Source organism: Lipophrys pholis (genome assembly GCF_963383615.2).
Source record: "Lipophrys pholis genome assembly, chromosome: 19".
In the NCBI taxonomy this organism is placed as follows: domain Eukaryota; kingdom Metazoa; phylum Chordata; class Actinopteri; order Blenniiformes; family Blenniidae; genus Lipophrys; species Lipophrys pholis.
The window spans coordinates 9,713,266-9,727,875 of record NC_137647.1 but is presented as its reverse complement, the minus strand read 5'-3'; the positions used below and the strand labels follow the sequence as shown (position 1 = coordinate 9,727,875).

General features: G+C 40.6%; 3 protein-coding genes across 4 annotated transcripts in view; all 3 read left to right on the top strand.

The window, feature by feature from the left end:
* Positions 1–2,114, top strand: part of LOC308125082 (cytochrome P450 2K1-like) — a gene marked incomplete at its 5' end in the record, with an annotated part of 4,935 nt that extends 2,821 nt beyond the window's left edge. Inside the window, 3 exons of the mRNA XM_080488578.1 lie at positions 1,161–1,345; positions 1,439–1,580; positions 1,663–2,114. Of these exons, the coding sequence (XP_080344704.1) occupies positions 1,161–1,345; positions 1,439–1,580; positions 1,663–1,847 (512 nt within the window). The 3' untranslated portion in view covers positions 1,848–2,114. The remainder of the gene's footprint in view (positions 1–1,160; positions 1,346–1,438; positions 1,581–1,662) is intronic.
* The window catches only part of abca3b (ATP-binding cassette, sub-family A (ABC1), member 3b), a 38,225-nt gene extending 30,301 nt beyond the window's left edge, over positions 1–7,924 (top strand). Inside the window, exons 34-40 of the mRNA XM_080487787.1 lie at positions 4,667–4,816; positions 5,150–5,310; positions 5,634–5,813; positions 5,903–6,044; positions 6,679–6,863; positions 6,957–7,098; positions 7,181–7,924. Of these exons, the coding sequence (XP_080343913.1) occupies positions 4,667–4,816; positions 5,150–5,310; positions 5,634–5,813; positions 5,903–6,044; positions 6,679–6,863; positions 6,957–7,098; positions 7,181–7,365 (1,145 nt within the window). The 3' untranslated portion in view covers positions 7,366–7,924. The remainder of the gene's footprint in view (positions 1–4,666; positions 4,817–5,149; positions 5,311–5,633; positions 5,814–5,902; positions 6,045–6,678; positions 6,864–6,956; positions 7,099–7,180) is intronic.
* A 1,551-nt stretch (positions 7,925–9,475) lies between these two features.
* On the top strand, positions 9,476–14,088 carry LOC308124655 (cytochrome P450 2K1-like). Of its 2 annotated transcripts, none has more exons than XM_080487786.1 (9): positions 9,476–9,832; positions 9,928–10,090; positions 10,328–10,477; positions 10,789–10,949; positions 11,545–11,724; positions 11,812–11,953; positions 12,594–12,778; positions 12,872–13,013; positions 13,096–14,088. In XM_080487786.1, the coding sequence occupies exons 1-9, from the start codon at positions 9,623–9,625 to the stop codon at positions 13,281–13,283; spliced, it is 1,521 nt and encodes a 506-aa protein (XP_080343912.1). In that variant the 5' UTR covers positions 9,476–9,622; the 3' UTR covers positions 13,284–14,088. The 2 variants fall into 2 exon arrangements, with proteins under 2 accessions (XP_080343912.1, XP_080343911.1); XM_080487785.1 differs by having other exon boundaries at positions 9,510–9,832; positions 9,976–10,090.
* The last annotated feature ends 522 nt before the right edge of the window (positions 14,089–14,610 follow it).

Below are 14,610 nucleotides of genomic sequence, written 5' to 3'. Positions count from 1 at the left end.
GCATACACGTAAGGCACAAGAGCCCTGAAGGGCGATAGTGTTTGACACGCCAGACAGCCACATTTGTTGACTTGGTCTGGTAGTAGATTTCTATGCTTTGGGTATTGTAAGTTTTGCTTGCAAGACTCAATATGCAATCAATCTCTTATCAGTTTTGCTTTGTTTACAGTTTTTGTGAAACATTTCAAGATTAAACAGTTTAGTGCACAGTGATAAGGTTTTCACCCGTAACATATGAGAAGGTGTCCAAGATCTGCTTCCAGAAAGTCCTGATGAAAGAACATGACCAAAAGCAATGAAATAAAGTACCCTTCATTCCACATTTAGTGCAAATATTAGTGATATTGCGATTGGGTTTGTTCAATAAGGTTGGTGTTATGTATGTCCTCATTAACTCCTTATATTGAATTAATTTTAAATTTGTATTTGTGGACTGTGTTTGTGCTTTTTAACAAGTCTTCTGACAATCCTTGTGATTTCATTTTTTAAATCTCCACACCATGCCAGTCTTTTACTCTCTGAAAATGCTTGCAAGCTGTGCATAATTATGCGATATGAGCGAGACATTAGAAACCTCTTCGAGAGGAATTTAACCACGATTTCATCCACAGAGGTAAGACTGAGCAAGGATACAGATCCAAAAGAAAATCTACCCATGGTTACTGTCAGGAGAATTTTCCTAGTAAGAAAACCTCAGGGAGACAGAATACACAGGAATCAGACTGGGAGCGACTTGAGAAAGTTGAAGACAATTTCATTACTTTATTCTTGCACGAAGAGACAAAGTCACAGTACAACCTCTGCATGATGGTCCCGACAGTCAGACAGTGCCTTCTTAAAGGCTGAAAGGTTGATGTTTGAACAATGCTGACACAGGTCATCCGTGAACACAGACTGCAAAATTACACATCATTCTTCTTGAGACAAAACAAGCTTTCCATAACAGTTACTAATAAACGGAACTTGAACCTTGAATGTCAAACAAGACTATGTGAGGACGGGTTCTCTGACGTCAAAGTCCTGAACCTGTGCCCGGAAAACAAAACACTAACCAAGACACTGCTGGGGGCCTCTGTGTCCCATTTTATTGTGCAATGATGAATATTTTGTTCATATTTTTAGTCTTGTTAAAGTGAACTGTTGTTTCCTGTGTGGTGTAGACAAGGTTCAGGAGGAACTGAGCAGGGTGGTAGGAAGCCGTCAAGTGCGAGTGGATGATCGGAAAAACCTGCCGTACACCGACGCTGTCATCCATGAGACACAGAGAGTGGCAAACATTGTCCCCATGTCCCTTCCTCACAAAACCAGCCGAGACGTCACCTTCCAGGGATTCTTCATCAAAAAAGTCAGCTGTTTCCTCAAGTTTTCAGTTCTGACTCACCTGATTCCACCTAAATATGAACTGGTTCCTGATGGGCTTGTCTTCTTTTGCCACCAGGACACGACTGTGTTTCCTCTCCTTACTTCTGTCCTGTATGATGAGAGTAAATGGGAGAGCCCACACATGTTTAACCCTTCTCATTTCCTGGATGAAGAGGGTAAATTCATTATGAGGGACGCTTTCCTCCCCTTTTCTGCAGGTATGTCAACATTTGATCTTTTTTTCCCATGAGATTACTCATTTCTTCATCAAGCATTTTATTCAACTTCTTGTTCTTGCAGGTCGCAGAGCGTGTCTTGGTGAGAGTCTGGCTAAGATGGAGCTCTTCCTCTTCTTCACCTCCCTGCTACAGCGTTTTCGTTTCACTCCTCCACCTGGGGTTCTCCACAGTGAACTGGATCTGACTCCGGCTGTCGGCTTCACCCTCAACCCTTTACCCCATGAACTTTGTGCCGTGAATCGCTAGTGAGGGAAAGAGCTGCAGTGTGGTGTTTAAATGCATTGCTATAATATGATATCATATTATACTGTATACACATATATCAGCGACGTGCAGTGAGGTTCACGGCTGGTGAAGCAGTGGGCCCTGATTCTATCACTGTAACTGTCAGTCATTGAGAGTCCACGATTCATACTGATGTCCACAAGGTTCATTCTTCACAGAAGTGGTTTTGCTTGATGGTACACGGTGAAAACTATAAACACAAACACGATATTAACACATTTGAGTCATAAAGACAACAAAAACAATTACCTGTGTCTCTTGCGTCTCTCAAACAGATCATACAGTTTTCTGAGAACACATAAAGGTTAATAATTACAGCGTGGATGACCAGAAGAAAACACATGAAAAGGCAGACGTGATGTAAAATTGGTCGCTTAAACCGCCCGATCTCTCCGCTCGCTCGCTCATCTCCCGTGCTGCACTTAGTCACATGGCATTATTAACAATTGTTTAAAAATGTGCTTACCACAGAACAAATATCTGAACACTACTTTTGTAAATAAATTCACTTGACAATCGTAAGATGACGAACTTCCTGTGTTGTCATAACAACCAAAGGACTCTTACACAGCGTCAGTTACAATGACAATGTTTGGATGGATGTATAGATGTATATATATATGGATAGATAGATAGATAGATAGATAGACAGATAGATAGATAGATAGATAGATAGATAGATAGATAGCCACAGTTTTTAAATAAAGAATAAACATTACATTAAGTTGGCTGTCTGTTTGGGTCCTCTGTCTGAATGTTACGATTGCCATTTATGCTAAACATTTTGGAAAATGTTAAGAGTATAAAAGGTTTACCCGGCAAAGGTATTAAAAAGGGAGTAATCCAGAAGGCAGGTCACAGAAAATAAAACTGGTTAGTACATGAGAAAACACAAGAAGGAATGCTGGATGTCAAGATGCAAAGGTACAAAGATGACCGAGCAACAGGAAGATGAGGGAAGTGGGCTCATATACATGAGGGAGGGGGAGACAGATGAATCACATTGGGGAAGAGTCCGTTGATCCCACATGGAAGGAAAGCAGACAGCAAGAGGGAGACAAGTGACCAAAAACAGAGTTGAGACACATGAGTATCAAAATCAAACAGGAAGTGCACAAACTGAAAGAGAAGAGACGGGTTAGAAAAAACACAAACTTTAACAATCGCTAGAATAAGACCTGACAACGGATCTGTTCTGGGTCCACTGGTGTTCTTTCTGTACATAGTCCGTCTTGACCAAATTATGAGATGTAACAATACCATTCCTTATCGTCTACAGTCTGACAACACCTGGACATACACTGTGTGCTCATTTATTAGGCAAATGTTAGTTTAATGAGGGAGGGTATGTTCTAAGGAGATCAGAACCTAAATATCCAGGTGTGCATAATTATTAGGTGGATTCTTTTCCTCAGGCAAAATTGTCCATAAAAGAGATTGGACAGACTTAAAAAAGTGAAAAAAACAAAAATCAAGTGTAAAGCAACGAGGAACACATTGTCCTCCAGTGCTGGCATATTCCAGAACTTTAACCTACCTGGAGTACCCAGACGTACAAGGTGTTCAGGACTCAGAGACATGGCCAGAGAAAGGAAGGCTGAAATCCCACCACCATGGAACAAGACACATAAGTTAAACAAGAAAGAGAATAAAGATAGAATGTTCAAAATATAGAATGATGTGCTGTAGTTGTAGCTTAACATATGTGTGGAGGTTGATCATCAGTTTGTTGATAATTACAAAGTTTGCTTGGCTTCGTCCACATCTAAGTTCCATTGGTTGCAGAGTCGCTGTTGAAGTGTCACTACTTCGTTATGTGACTCCTGCAGTTGAGTAGTAACAAGTACGTTTGAACGCCAGCATGCAGTGTTCCAATGAAAAACAAAAAAAACAACAACAAAGTGCTGTTCATGCTGCAGATAAAAAACACAACACAGGGCTCCAGGGGTGGAAGTAAATGTTACCCAACAGTGGTCTCCTGTCCATAATCAATTGGAGGTTGTCCTCCGGACTGAGACTTTGCAGACATCCCTTCACTTGTTGGTTATCAGCGGTTCGCTTCACAGTAAATAAAAATGGGTCTTGTCGAGGATTTAGTTTTCTTTCTCTGCCCCAGTCCTACCACTGTGTTAGGAGCTGCTGTTCTCCTGCTGGTTTTTCATATTGTCTTCATAAGCTTGACCAATACCCAGAAGGGACAGGAGCCTCCGGGACCAAGGCCTCTGCCACTTTTTGGAAACTTGTTGCAACTTGATCTCAAGAAACCCCACCAAAGCTTGTGCGAGGTGAGCTATTACTTCAGATTCATCATCAGAAACATTCCTGTAGTATTTTTATAATCATGCAATATAGTTTTGTCTGATGACTATTTTTCCTCCAGCTATCAAATATGTATGGGTCTGTATTCACTGTTTACTTTGGAATCAAGAAAGTGGTGGTCCTGGCTGGGTATAAGACAGTCAAAGAGGCTCTGGTGAATCATGCAGAGGAGTTTGGAGACCGAGATACCACCCCGATATTTGAGGATTTGTGTCACGGTCATGGTGAGTGTGATTTGCAACGTATTATGAGAACGAACAGGTTTTTTTCAAACTCGCAGGGTGAAAACTCGACTGAATCAGGGTTGGAGACAAAGATGAAAATACTAAATAATCTAAACTTATTCAATGATGGAGGATTTCCAGACAAAATGTTATTCGTTGATTATTTAGTAATGCCTGAAGTCTATAACAACTGTTGTGAGACCAAATCTGTTTTCAAGTTGGAGTGATGTTTTGCAGGAATACTGTTTGCAAACGGAGACTTGTGGACAGAGATGAGACGTTTTGCCCTTTCTACCCTGAGAGACTTTGGGATGGGCAAAAGAATTGCTGAGTCTAAAATTTTAGAAGAGTGTGACCACCTGATCCAGGTGTTTGAAAACCACCAAGGTAAGGGATTAACAGACTGTGTGTGTGTGTGTGTGTGTGTGTGTGTGTGTGTGTGTGTGTGTGTGTGTGTGTGTGTGTGTGTGTGTGTGTGTGTGTGTGTGTGTGTGTGTGTGTGTGTGTGTGTGTGTGTGTGTGTGTGTGTGTGTGTGTGTGTGTGTGTCTCCTCCACAGGTCGGGTCCAGTTTTTCAAATGGTTGCTCTTTTTAAATGCATTACCTTTATTACTACATTATTACAGGTTGTTTTATAAAGACGCTTTGGTAGACAGTGTATGTTGTGGGTAGGATTGTTTCCATCACTCAAAACTATCATTTTACTGTTTTCATTTGACAGGGAAACCATTTGACACAGAATCTCCTCTGACTTTTGCAACAGCTAATGTTGTTTCTTCCATTGTGTACGGAAGCAGATTTGAATACAACGATTCTCAATTCAAAGATCAGGTTGCTCGATCCCGTCAGACATTACGTCTTTCAGGTTCTCCATCAATCCTGGTAGGTTTTTTCTTTGCTTTTTGGCCTAAATCTGTTTTCACGTCAATGAAATCACCAAAGTGTGGTGTTTAATGACAACTAGTGGTGAGATGGCAGAATGAATTGCAACATTTCCTCATAATTTGATGGAAATAAACTTTGTGCTAAATCCAGCATATTCACAATAACCCCGTAAAGAGATGTCTTGTACATTAAGATGCACTGTTCAGTTCAAATAAAGAAATGAAATAAAAATCAAATTCTATTTAGTCTGTTTGAATGAAAAGTATTAATGTGGTGGATTGCATGACTCAATTTATCTTTGTGTGTTTTATATTTCACAGCTTTACAACATGTTTCCAAGGCTGGTTAGTTGGGTAAAGAATCGACATCAGATATTGATAAATCTAAAGCTGACTGTCGAGGATACGAAGGATTTAATCAAACGTCTGAAAGAGACCCTGATCCCTCACTCATTCAGAGGGCTGGTGGACTGTTTTCTGATCCGGAAGCAGAAAGAAGAAGTAAAAAAAAACAAAAAAAAACAAACCCAAAACACTCTTGTTGTTTCTTGTTGATCAAACCAATTTTATATTGGTTTTTTTCATGTTAGGACTCCGGTGTTGAGAACTCTCACTACACTGAGGAGAACTTGATTTTCACAGTGAGCAACTTGTTTGTTGCTGGTACCGATACGACAGCAACTACACTGAGATGGGGTCTACTTCTTATGGCCAAATATCCACATATACAGGGTAAGGACTCAAACATGAGACTTGGTTGACTTGACATGAATTTGTAAGAAACTGAGTGGTGATCGACCAACAAGTTTATCATGTTCATCTGCACTTTGTTCCATCATGAGTATTTTGGACACAATCCATGACATAAAGACAGACAACCCACATGTCACATGTCAAATCATTTCCTCCACCCACCAACAACTCCACTGTGAAGTTGGTGGACGAGTCAAAAGCGCAAATCGCAAATGCAATCGCAAATCTGCAAAGAAAATCTTCCCATGGTTACTAACAACCTTGAACTTTGAATATCAAACTAGACTGTCTGAGGACGGGTTCTCACCATGGGTAGATTTTCTTTGCAGATTTGCGTTTGCATTTGGCATGCCAAAACATATACACAACAATCCAAACAGGCAGATACTTGGTCAAGTGCCACAGACAAACAAGACCAGGGGTCAGTGTTCTGCCATTCACCATTTAGTAAACAGAGGCACAGATTCAAAGTCCTGAACCTGTGCCCGGAAAACAAAACACTAACCAAGACACTGCTGGGGGCCTCTGTGTCCCATTCTATTGTGCAATGATGAATATTTTGTTCATATTTTTAGTCTTGTTAAAGTGAACTGTTGTTTCCTGTGTGGTGTAGACAAGGTTCAGGAGGAACTGAGCAGGGTGGTAGGAAGCCGTCAGGTGCGAGTGGATGATCGGAAAAACCTGCCGTACACCGACGCTGTCATCCATGAGACACAGAGAGTGGCAAACATTGTCCCCATGTCCCTTCCTCACAAAACCAGCCGAGACGTCACCTTCCAGGGATTCTTCATCAAAAAAGTCAGCTGTTTCCTCAAGTTTTCAGTTCTGACTCACCTGATTCCACCTAAATATGAACCGGTTCCTGATGGGCTTGTCTTCTTTTGCCACCAGGACACGACTGTGTTTCCTCTCCTTACTTCTGTCCTGTATGATGAGAGTAAATGGGAGAGCCCACACATGTTTAACCCTTCTCATTTCCTGGATGAAGAGGGTAAATTCATTATGAGGGACGCTTTCCTCCCCTTTTCTGCAGGTATGTCAACATTTGATCTTTTTTTCCCATGAGATTACTCATTTCTTCATCAAGCATTTTATTCAACTTCTTGTTCTTGCAGGTCGCAGAGCGTGTCTTGGTGAGAGTCTGGCTAAGATGGAGCTCTTCCTCTTCTTCACCTTCCTGCTACAGCGTTTTCGTTTCACTCCTCCACCTGGGGTTCTCCACAGTGAACTGGATCTGACTCCGGCTGTCGGCTTCACCCTCAACCCTTTACCCCATGAACTTTGTGCCGTGAATCGCTAGTGAGGGAAAGAGCTGCAGTGTGGTGTTTAAATGCATTGCTATAATATGATATCATATTATACTGTATACACATATATCAGCGACGTGCAGTGAGGTTCACGGCTGGTGAAGCAGTGGGCCCTGATTCTATCACTGTAACTGTCAGTCATTGAGAGTCCACGATTCATACTGATGTCCACAAGGTTCATTCTTCACAGAAGTGGTTTTGCTTGATGGTACACGGTGAAAACTATAAACACAAACACGATATTAACACATTTGAGTCATAAAGACAACAAAAACAATTACCTGTGTCTCTTGCGTCTCTCAAACAGATCATACAGTTTTCTGAGAACACATAAAGGTTAATAATTACAGCGTGGATGACCAGAAGAAAACACATGAAAAGGCAGACGTGATGTAAAATTGGTCGCTTAAACCGCCCGATCTCTCCGCTCGCTCGCTCATCTCCCGTGCTGCACTGAGTCACATGGCATTATTAACAATTGTTTAAAAATGTGCTTACCACAGAACAAATATCTGAACACTACTTTTGTAAATAAATTCACTTGACAATCGTAAGATGACGAACTTCCTGTGTTGTCATAACAACCAAAGGACTCTTACACAGCGTCAGTTACAATGACAATGTTTGGATGGATGTATAGATGTATATATATATGGATAGATAGATAGATAGATAGATAGACAGATAGATAGATAGATAGATAGATAGATAGATAGATAGATAGATAGATAGATAGATAGATAGATAGATAGATAGACAGATAGATAGATAGATAGATAGATAGATAGATAGATAGATAGATAGATAGATAGATAGATAGATAGATAGATAGATAGATAGATAGATAGATAGATAGCCACAGTTTTTAAATAAAGAATAAACATTACATTAAGTTGGCTGTCTGTTTGGGTCCTCTGTCTGAATGTTACGATTGCCATTTATGCTAAACATTTTGGAAAATGTTAAGAGTATAAAAGGTTTACCCAGCAAAGGTATTAAAAAGGGAGTAATCCAGAAGGCGGGTCACAGAAAATAAAACTGGTTAGTACATGAGAAAACACAAGAAGGAATGCTGGATGTCAAGATGCAAAGGTACAAAGATGACCGAGCAACAGGAAGATGAGGGAAGTGGGCTCATATACATGAGGGAGGGGGAGACAGATGAATCACATTGGGGAAGAGTCCGTTGATCCCACATGGAAGGAAAGCAGACAGCAAGAGGGAGACAAGTGACCAAAAACAGAGTTGAGACACATGAGTATCAAAATCAAACAGGAAGTGCACAAACTGAAAGAGAAGAGACGGGTTAGAAAAAACACAAACTTTAACAATCGCTAGAATAAGACCTGACAACGGATCTGTTCTGGGTCCACTGGTGTTCTTTCTGTACATAGTCCGTCTTGACCAAATTATGAGATGTAACAATACCATTCCTTATCGTCTACAGTCTGACAACACCTGGACATACACTGTGTGCTCATTTATTAGGCAAATGTTAGTTTAATGAGGGAGGGTATGTTCTAAGGAGATCAGAACCTAAATATCCAGGTGTGCATAATTATTAGGTGGATTCTTTTCCTCAGGCAAAATTGTCCATAAAAGAGATTGGACAGACTTAAAAAAGTGAAAAAAACAAAAAACAAAAATCAAGTGTAAAGCAACGAGGAACACATTGTCCTCCAGTGCTGGCATATTCCAGAACTTTAACCTACCTGGAGTACCCAGACGTACAAGGTGTTCAGGACTCAGAGACATGGCCAGAGAAAGGAAGGCTGAAATCCCACCACCATGGAACAAGACACATAAGTTAAACAAGAAAGAGAATAAAGATAGAATGTTCAAAATATAGAATGATGTGCTGTAGTTGTAGCTTAACATATGTGTGGAGGTTGATCATCAGTTTGTTGATAATTACAAAGTTTGCTTGGCTTCGTCCACATCTAAGTTCCATTGGTTGCAGAGTCGCTGTTGAAGTGTCACTACTTCGTTATGTGACTCCTGCAGTTGAGTAGTAACAAGTACGTTTGAACGCCAGCATGCAGTGTTCCAATGAAAAACAAAAAAAACAACAACAAAGTGCTGTTCATGCTGCAGATAAAAAACACAACACAGGGCTCCAGGGGTGGAAGTAAATGTTACCCAACAGTGGTCTCCTGTCCATAATCAATTGGAGGTTGTCCTCCGGACTGAGACTTTGCAGACATCCCTTCACTTGTTGGTTATCAGCGGTTCGCTTCACAGTAAATAAAAATGGGTCTTGTCGAGGATTTAGTTTTCTTTCTCTGCCCCAGTCCTACCACTGTGTTAGGAGCTGCTGTTCTCCTGCTGGTTTTTCATATTGTCTTCATAAGCTTGACCAATACCCAGAAGGGACAGGAGCCTCCGGGACCAAGGCCTCTGCCACTTTTTGGAAACTTGTTGCAACTTGATCTCAAGAAACCCCACCAAAGCTTGTGCGAGGTGAGCTATTACTTCAGATTCATCATCAGAAACATTCCTGTAGTATTTTTATAATCATGCAATATAGTTTTGTCTGATGACTATTTTTCCTCCAGCTATCAAATATGTATGGGTCTGTATTCACTGTTTACTTTGGAATCAAGAAAGTGGTGGTCCTGGCTGGGTATAAGACAGTCAAAGAGGCTCTGGTGAATCATGCAGAGGAGTTTGGAGACCGAGATACCACCCCGATATTTGAGGATTTGTGTCACGGTCATGGTGAGTGTGATTTGCAACGTATTATGAGAACGAACAGGTTTTTTTCAAACTCGCAGGGTGAAAACTCGACTGAATCAGGGTTGGAGACAAAGATGAAAATACTAAATAATCTAAACTTATTCAATGATGGAGGATTTCCAGACAAAATGTTATTCGTTGATTATTTAGTAATGCCTGAAGTCTATAACAACTGTTGTGAGACCAAATCTGTTTTCAAGTTGGAGTGATGTTTTGCAGGAATACTGTTTGCAAACGGAGACTCGTGGACAGAGATGAGACGTTTTGCCCTTTCTACCCTGAGAGACTTTGGGATGGGCAAAAGAACTGCTGAGTCTAAAATTTTAGAAGAGTGTGACCACCTGATCCAGGTGTTTGAAAACCACCAAGGTAAGGGATTAACAGACTGTGTGTGTGTGTGTGTGTGTGTGTGTGTGTGTGTGTGTGTGTGTGTGTGTGTGTGTGTGTGTGTGTGTGTGTGTGTGTGTGTGTGTGTGTGTGTGTGTGTGTGTGTGTGTGTGTGTGTGTCTCCTCCACAGGTCGGGTCCAGTTTTTCAAATGGTTGCTCTTTTTAAATGCATTACCTTTATTACTACATTATTACAGGTTGTTTTATAAAGACGCTTTGGTAGACAGTGTATGTTGTGGGTAGGATTGTTTCCATCACTCAAAACTATCATTTTACTGTTTTCATTTGACAGGGAAACCATTTGACACAGAATCTCCTCTGACTTTTGCAACAGCTAATGTTGTTTCTTCCATTGTGTACGGAAGCAGATTTGAACACAACGATTCTCAATTCAAAGATCAGGTTGCTCGATCCCGTCAGACATTACGTCTTTCAGGTTCTCCATCAATCCTGGTAGGTTTTTTCTTTGCTTTTTGGCCTAAATCTGTTTTCACGTCAATGAAATCACCAAAGTGTGGTGTTTAATGACAACTAGTGGTGGGATGGTAGATTGCACCTGCTCAATATCCCACTTGTATTCCTGTTCAAAATGGTTCAGACAACAAATGCTGGTGGTTAAACTGTTTTGAAAATATATTACTTGTGTGTGTGTGTGTGTGTGTGTGTGTGTGTGTGTGTGTGTGTGTGTTTGTGTGTGTGTGTGTGTGTGTGTGTGTGTGTGTGTGTGTGTGTCCCTGTGTTTTATATCAACTATAAAGTGTTGGAAAGTAACAATGTAGGACTTTAAATATGTTTGTCATTGCAAATGATACAAGCTAGAGAATGAATTGCAACATTTCCTCATAATTTGATGGAAATAAACTTTGTGCTAAATCCAGCATATTCACAATAACCCCGTAAAGAGATGTCTTGTACATTAAGATGCACTGTTCAGTTCAAATAAAGAAATGAAATAAAAATCAAATTCTATTTAGTCTGTTTGAATGAAAAGTATTAATGTGGTGGATTGCATGACTCAATTTATCTTTGTGTGTTTTATATTTCACAGCTTTACAACATGTTTCCAAGGCTGGTTAGTTGGGTAAAGAATCGACATCAGATATTGATAAATCGAAAGCTGACTGTCGTGTATACGAAGGATTTAATCAAACGTCTGAAAGAGACCCTGATCCCTCACTCATTCAGAGGGCTGGTGGACTGTTTTCTGATCCGGAAGCAGAAAGAAGAAGTAAAAAAAACAAAAAACAAAAAAACCAAAACACTCTTGTTGTTTCTTGTTGATCAAACCAATTTTATATTGTTTTTTTCATGTTAGGACTCCGGTGTTGAGAACTCTCACTACACTGAGGAGAACTTGATTTTCACAGTGAGCAACTTGTTTGTTGCTGGTACCGATACGACAGCAACTACACTGAGATGGGGTCTACTTCTTATGGCCAAATATCCACATATACAGGGTAAGGACTCAAACATGAGACTTGGTTGACTTGACATGAATTTGTAAGAAACTGAGTGGTGATCGACCAACAAGTTTATCATGTTCATCTGCACTTTGTTCCATCATGAGTATTTTGGACACAATCCATGACATAAAGACAGACAACCCACATGTCACATGTCAAATCATTTCCTCCACCCACCAACAACTCCACTGTGAAGTTGGTGGACGAGTCAAAAGCGCAAATCGCAAATGCAATCGCAATCGCAAATCTGCAAAGAAAATCTTCCCATGGTTACTAACAACCTTGAACTTTGAATATCAAACTAGACTGTCTGAGGACGGGTTCTCACCATGGGTAGATTTTCTTTGCAGATTTGCGTTTGCATTTGGCATGCCAAAACATATACACAACAATCCAAACAGGCAGATACTTGGTCAAGTGCCACAGACAAACAAGACCAGGGGTCAGTGTTCTGCCATTCACCATTTAGTAAACAGAGGCACAGATTCAAAGTCCTGAACCTGTGCCCGGAAAACAAAACACTAACCAAGACACTGCTGGGGGCCTCTGTGTCCCATTTTATTGTGCAATGATGAATATTTTGTTCATATTTTTAGTCTTGTTAAAGTGAACTGTTGTTTCCTGTGTGGTGTAGACAAGGTTCAGGAGGAACTGAGCAGGGTGGTAGGAAGCCGTCAGGTGCGAGTGGATGATCGGAAAAACCTGCCGTACACCGACGCTGTCATCCATGAGACACAGAGAGTGGCAAACCTCATCCCCATGTCCCTTCCTCACAAAACCAGCCGAGACGTCACCTTCCAGGGATTCTTCATCAAAAAAGTCAGCTGTTTCCTCAAGTTTTCAGTTCTGACTCACCTGATTCCACCTAAATATGAACCGGTTCCTGATGGGCTTGTCTTCTTTTGCCACCAGGACACGACTGTGTTTCCTCTCCTTACTTCTGTCCTGTATGATGAGAGTAAATGGGAGAGCCCACACATGTTTAACCCTTCTCATTTCCTGGATGAAGAGGGTAAATTCATTATGAGGGACGCTTTCCTCCCCTTTTCTGCAGGTATGTCAACATTTGATCTTTTTTTCCCATGAGATTACTCATTTCTTCATCAAGCATTTTATTCAACTTCTTGTTCTTGCAGGTCGCAGAGCGTGTCTTGGTGAGAGTCTGGCTAAGATGGAGCTCTTCCTCTTCTTCACCTCCCTGCTACAGCGTTTTCGTTTCACTCCTCCACCTGGGGTTCTCCACAGTGAACTGGATCTGACTCCGGCTGTCGGCTTCACCCTCAACCCTTTACCCCATGAACTTTGTGCCGTGAATCGCCAGTGAGGGAAAGAGCTGCAGTGTGGTGTTTAAATGAGGATGAGGATATAATGTGTCCGATAACAGCTGATCATCTAAAATGATTGTAAGCAAAGTTTGTAAATGATGTTCAATTAGTGTCTTTTGAGGTTTTGTATGGTTATAGGCACATCTATTGTAAAACAATCAAATTACAGGAATTGTTAGTCATGATTTTTTTTTCTTCTGTATGTTACATTTGTTCATTTCTATATGTTGGCAAAAGTTCAATGGGAGGCTTGTTGGACAAAGTGCGACAATGTGACCAAAATGATGGAACATTTGGGATTTAAAATGACTTTTTACAGCAAAATACAAGGACAGGAGGAGCAGTATTGATATCAAATGAAACAAAATTTGAAAAAGACATCAAAGATAAAAAGAAAATTCCTCCCACAGACATGTGGAAAACAAAAGTACAACGCAGCCACAGAAATATAAGAGAAAAATCAGATCTGATATTTTATTCCACCTCAAATTCAAAGCAAACAAAGCTCAACAACAGTGTTGGGAGACCATGCAGCACATACAACCAAAACACACATATATTTTGGTCCCAAGCGTTCTGGGAAAGTACACATTCAGTGAATTGTTTTTTGGGGGGGGGGGGGGGGGGGGGGTTGGACGACAAATGGCTCATTTACATGAAGAAAACAAAGGAGTGACTGAACTGTTACTTAAAACAGAGAAGCCTTTACCCCACACACCCCAATGATGGTTTTGAACGATTGCTTTTGCTGTGTTCCATGTTTTAAGTCCATCTGTTTAAAAATATATGAAAATACATGGTTGTAAAGAGTTTGTCTCCGATAGTCAGTGTGTAGGTGCACACAGCTCCATCTACCGATGAGCTCGCAACAGAAACACTGTTTTCAAACATTGACCAATATGAAAATTACACATAGAACCCTCCCTCCCTCCCTCCCACACACACACACACACACACACACACACACACACACACACCGTACGTATTTCTTGTGGCAACAGGCAAATTAGTAAAAAAAACAAGTATTCTCACACAGAATGCTTGAAAAGGTTTCATAATGTAGTCGTTGCCCATTATTCACCATAGTAAAGCATTGTAATCCATGTATTCTATTGCTATTAGTAAATACCATGGACACAAAGTACTTCTGATAAAGCTACAGTATTTGTTCTTTCTACACATATTTTAAATAGGGATTAAGGCCGCACAATATATCACAGATTTATCGAAACCGCAATATAAAAAAGTACAAATGTTGCAAAAGAACTGAAGAATGCCGTTCTACATTGTGGACATGCACTGTGGATTTACCGTGTGTGGCTTCAA

Coding starts and splice junctions, on each gene's coding strand:
- LOC308124655 (XM_080487786.1), top strand. CDS start 9,623: ATGGGTCTTGTCGAGGATTTAGTTTTCTTTCTCTGCCCCAGTCCTACC. Junction 9,833..9,927: donor CCCACCAAAGCTTGTGCGAG/GTGAGCTATTAC, acceptor TTTTTCCTCCAG/CTATCAAATATGTATGGGTC. Junction 10,950..11,544: donor CAGGTTCTCCATCAATCCTG/GTAGGTTTTTTC, acceptor TATATTTCACAG/CTTTACAACATGTTTCCAAG.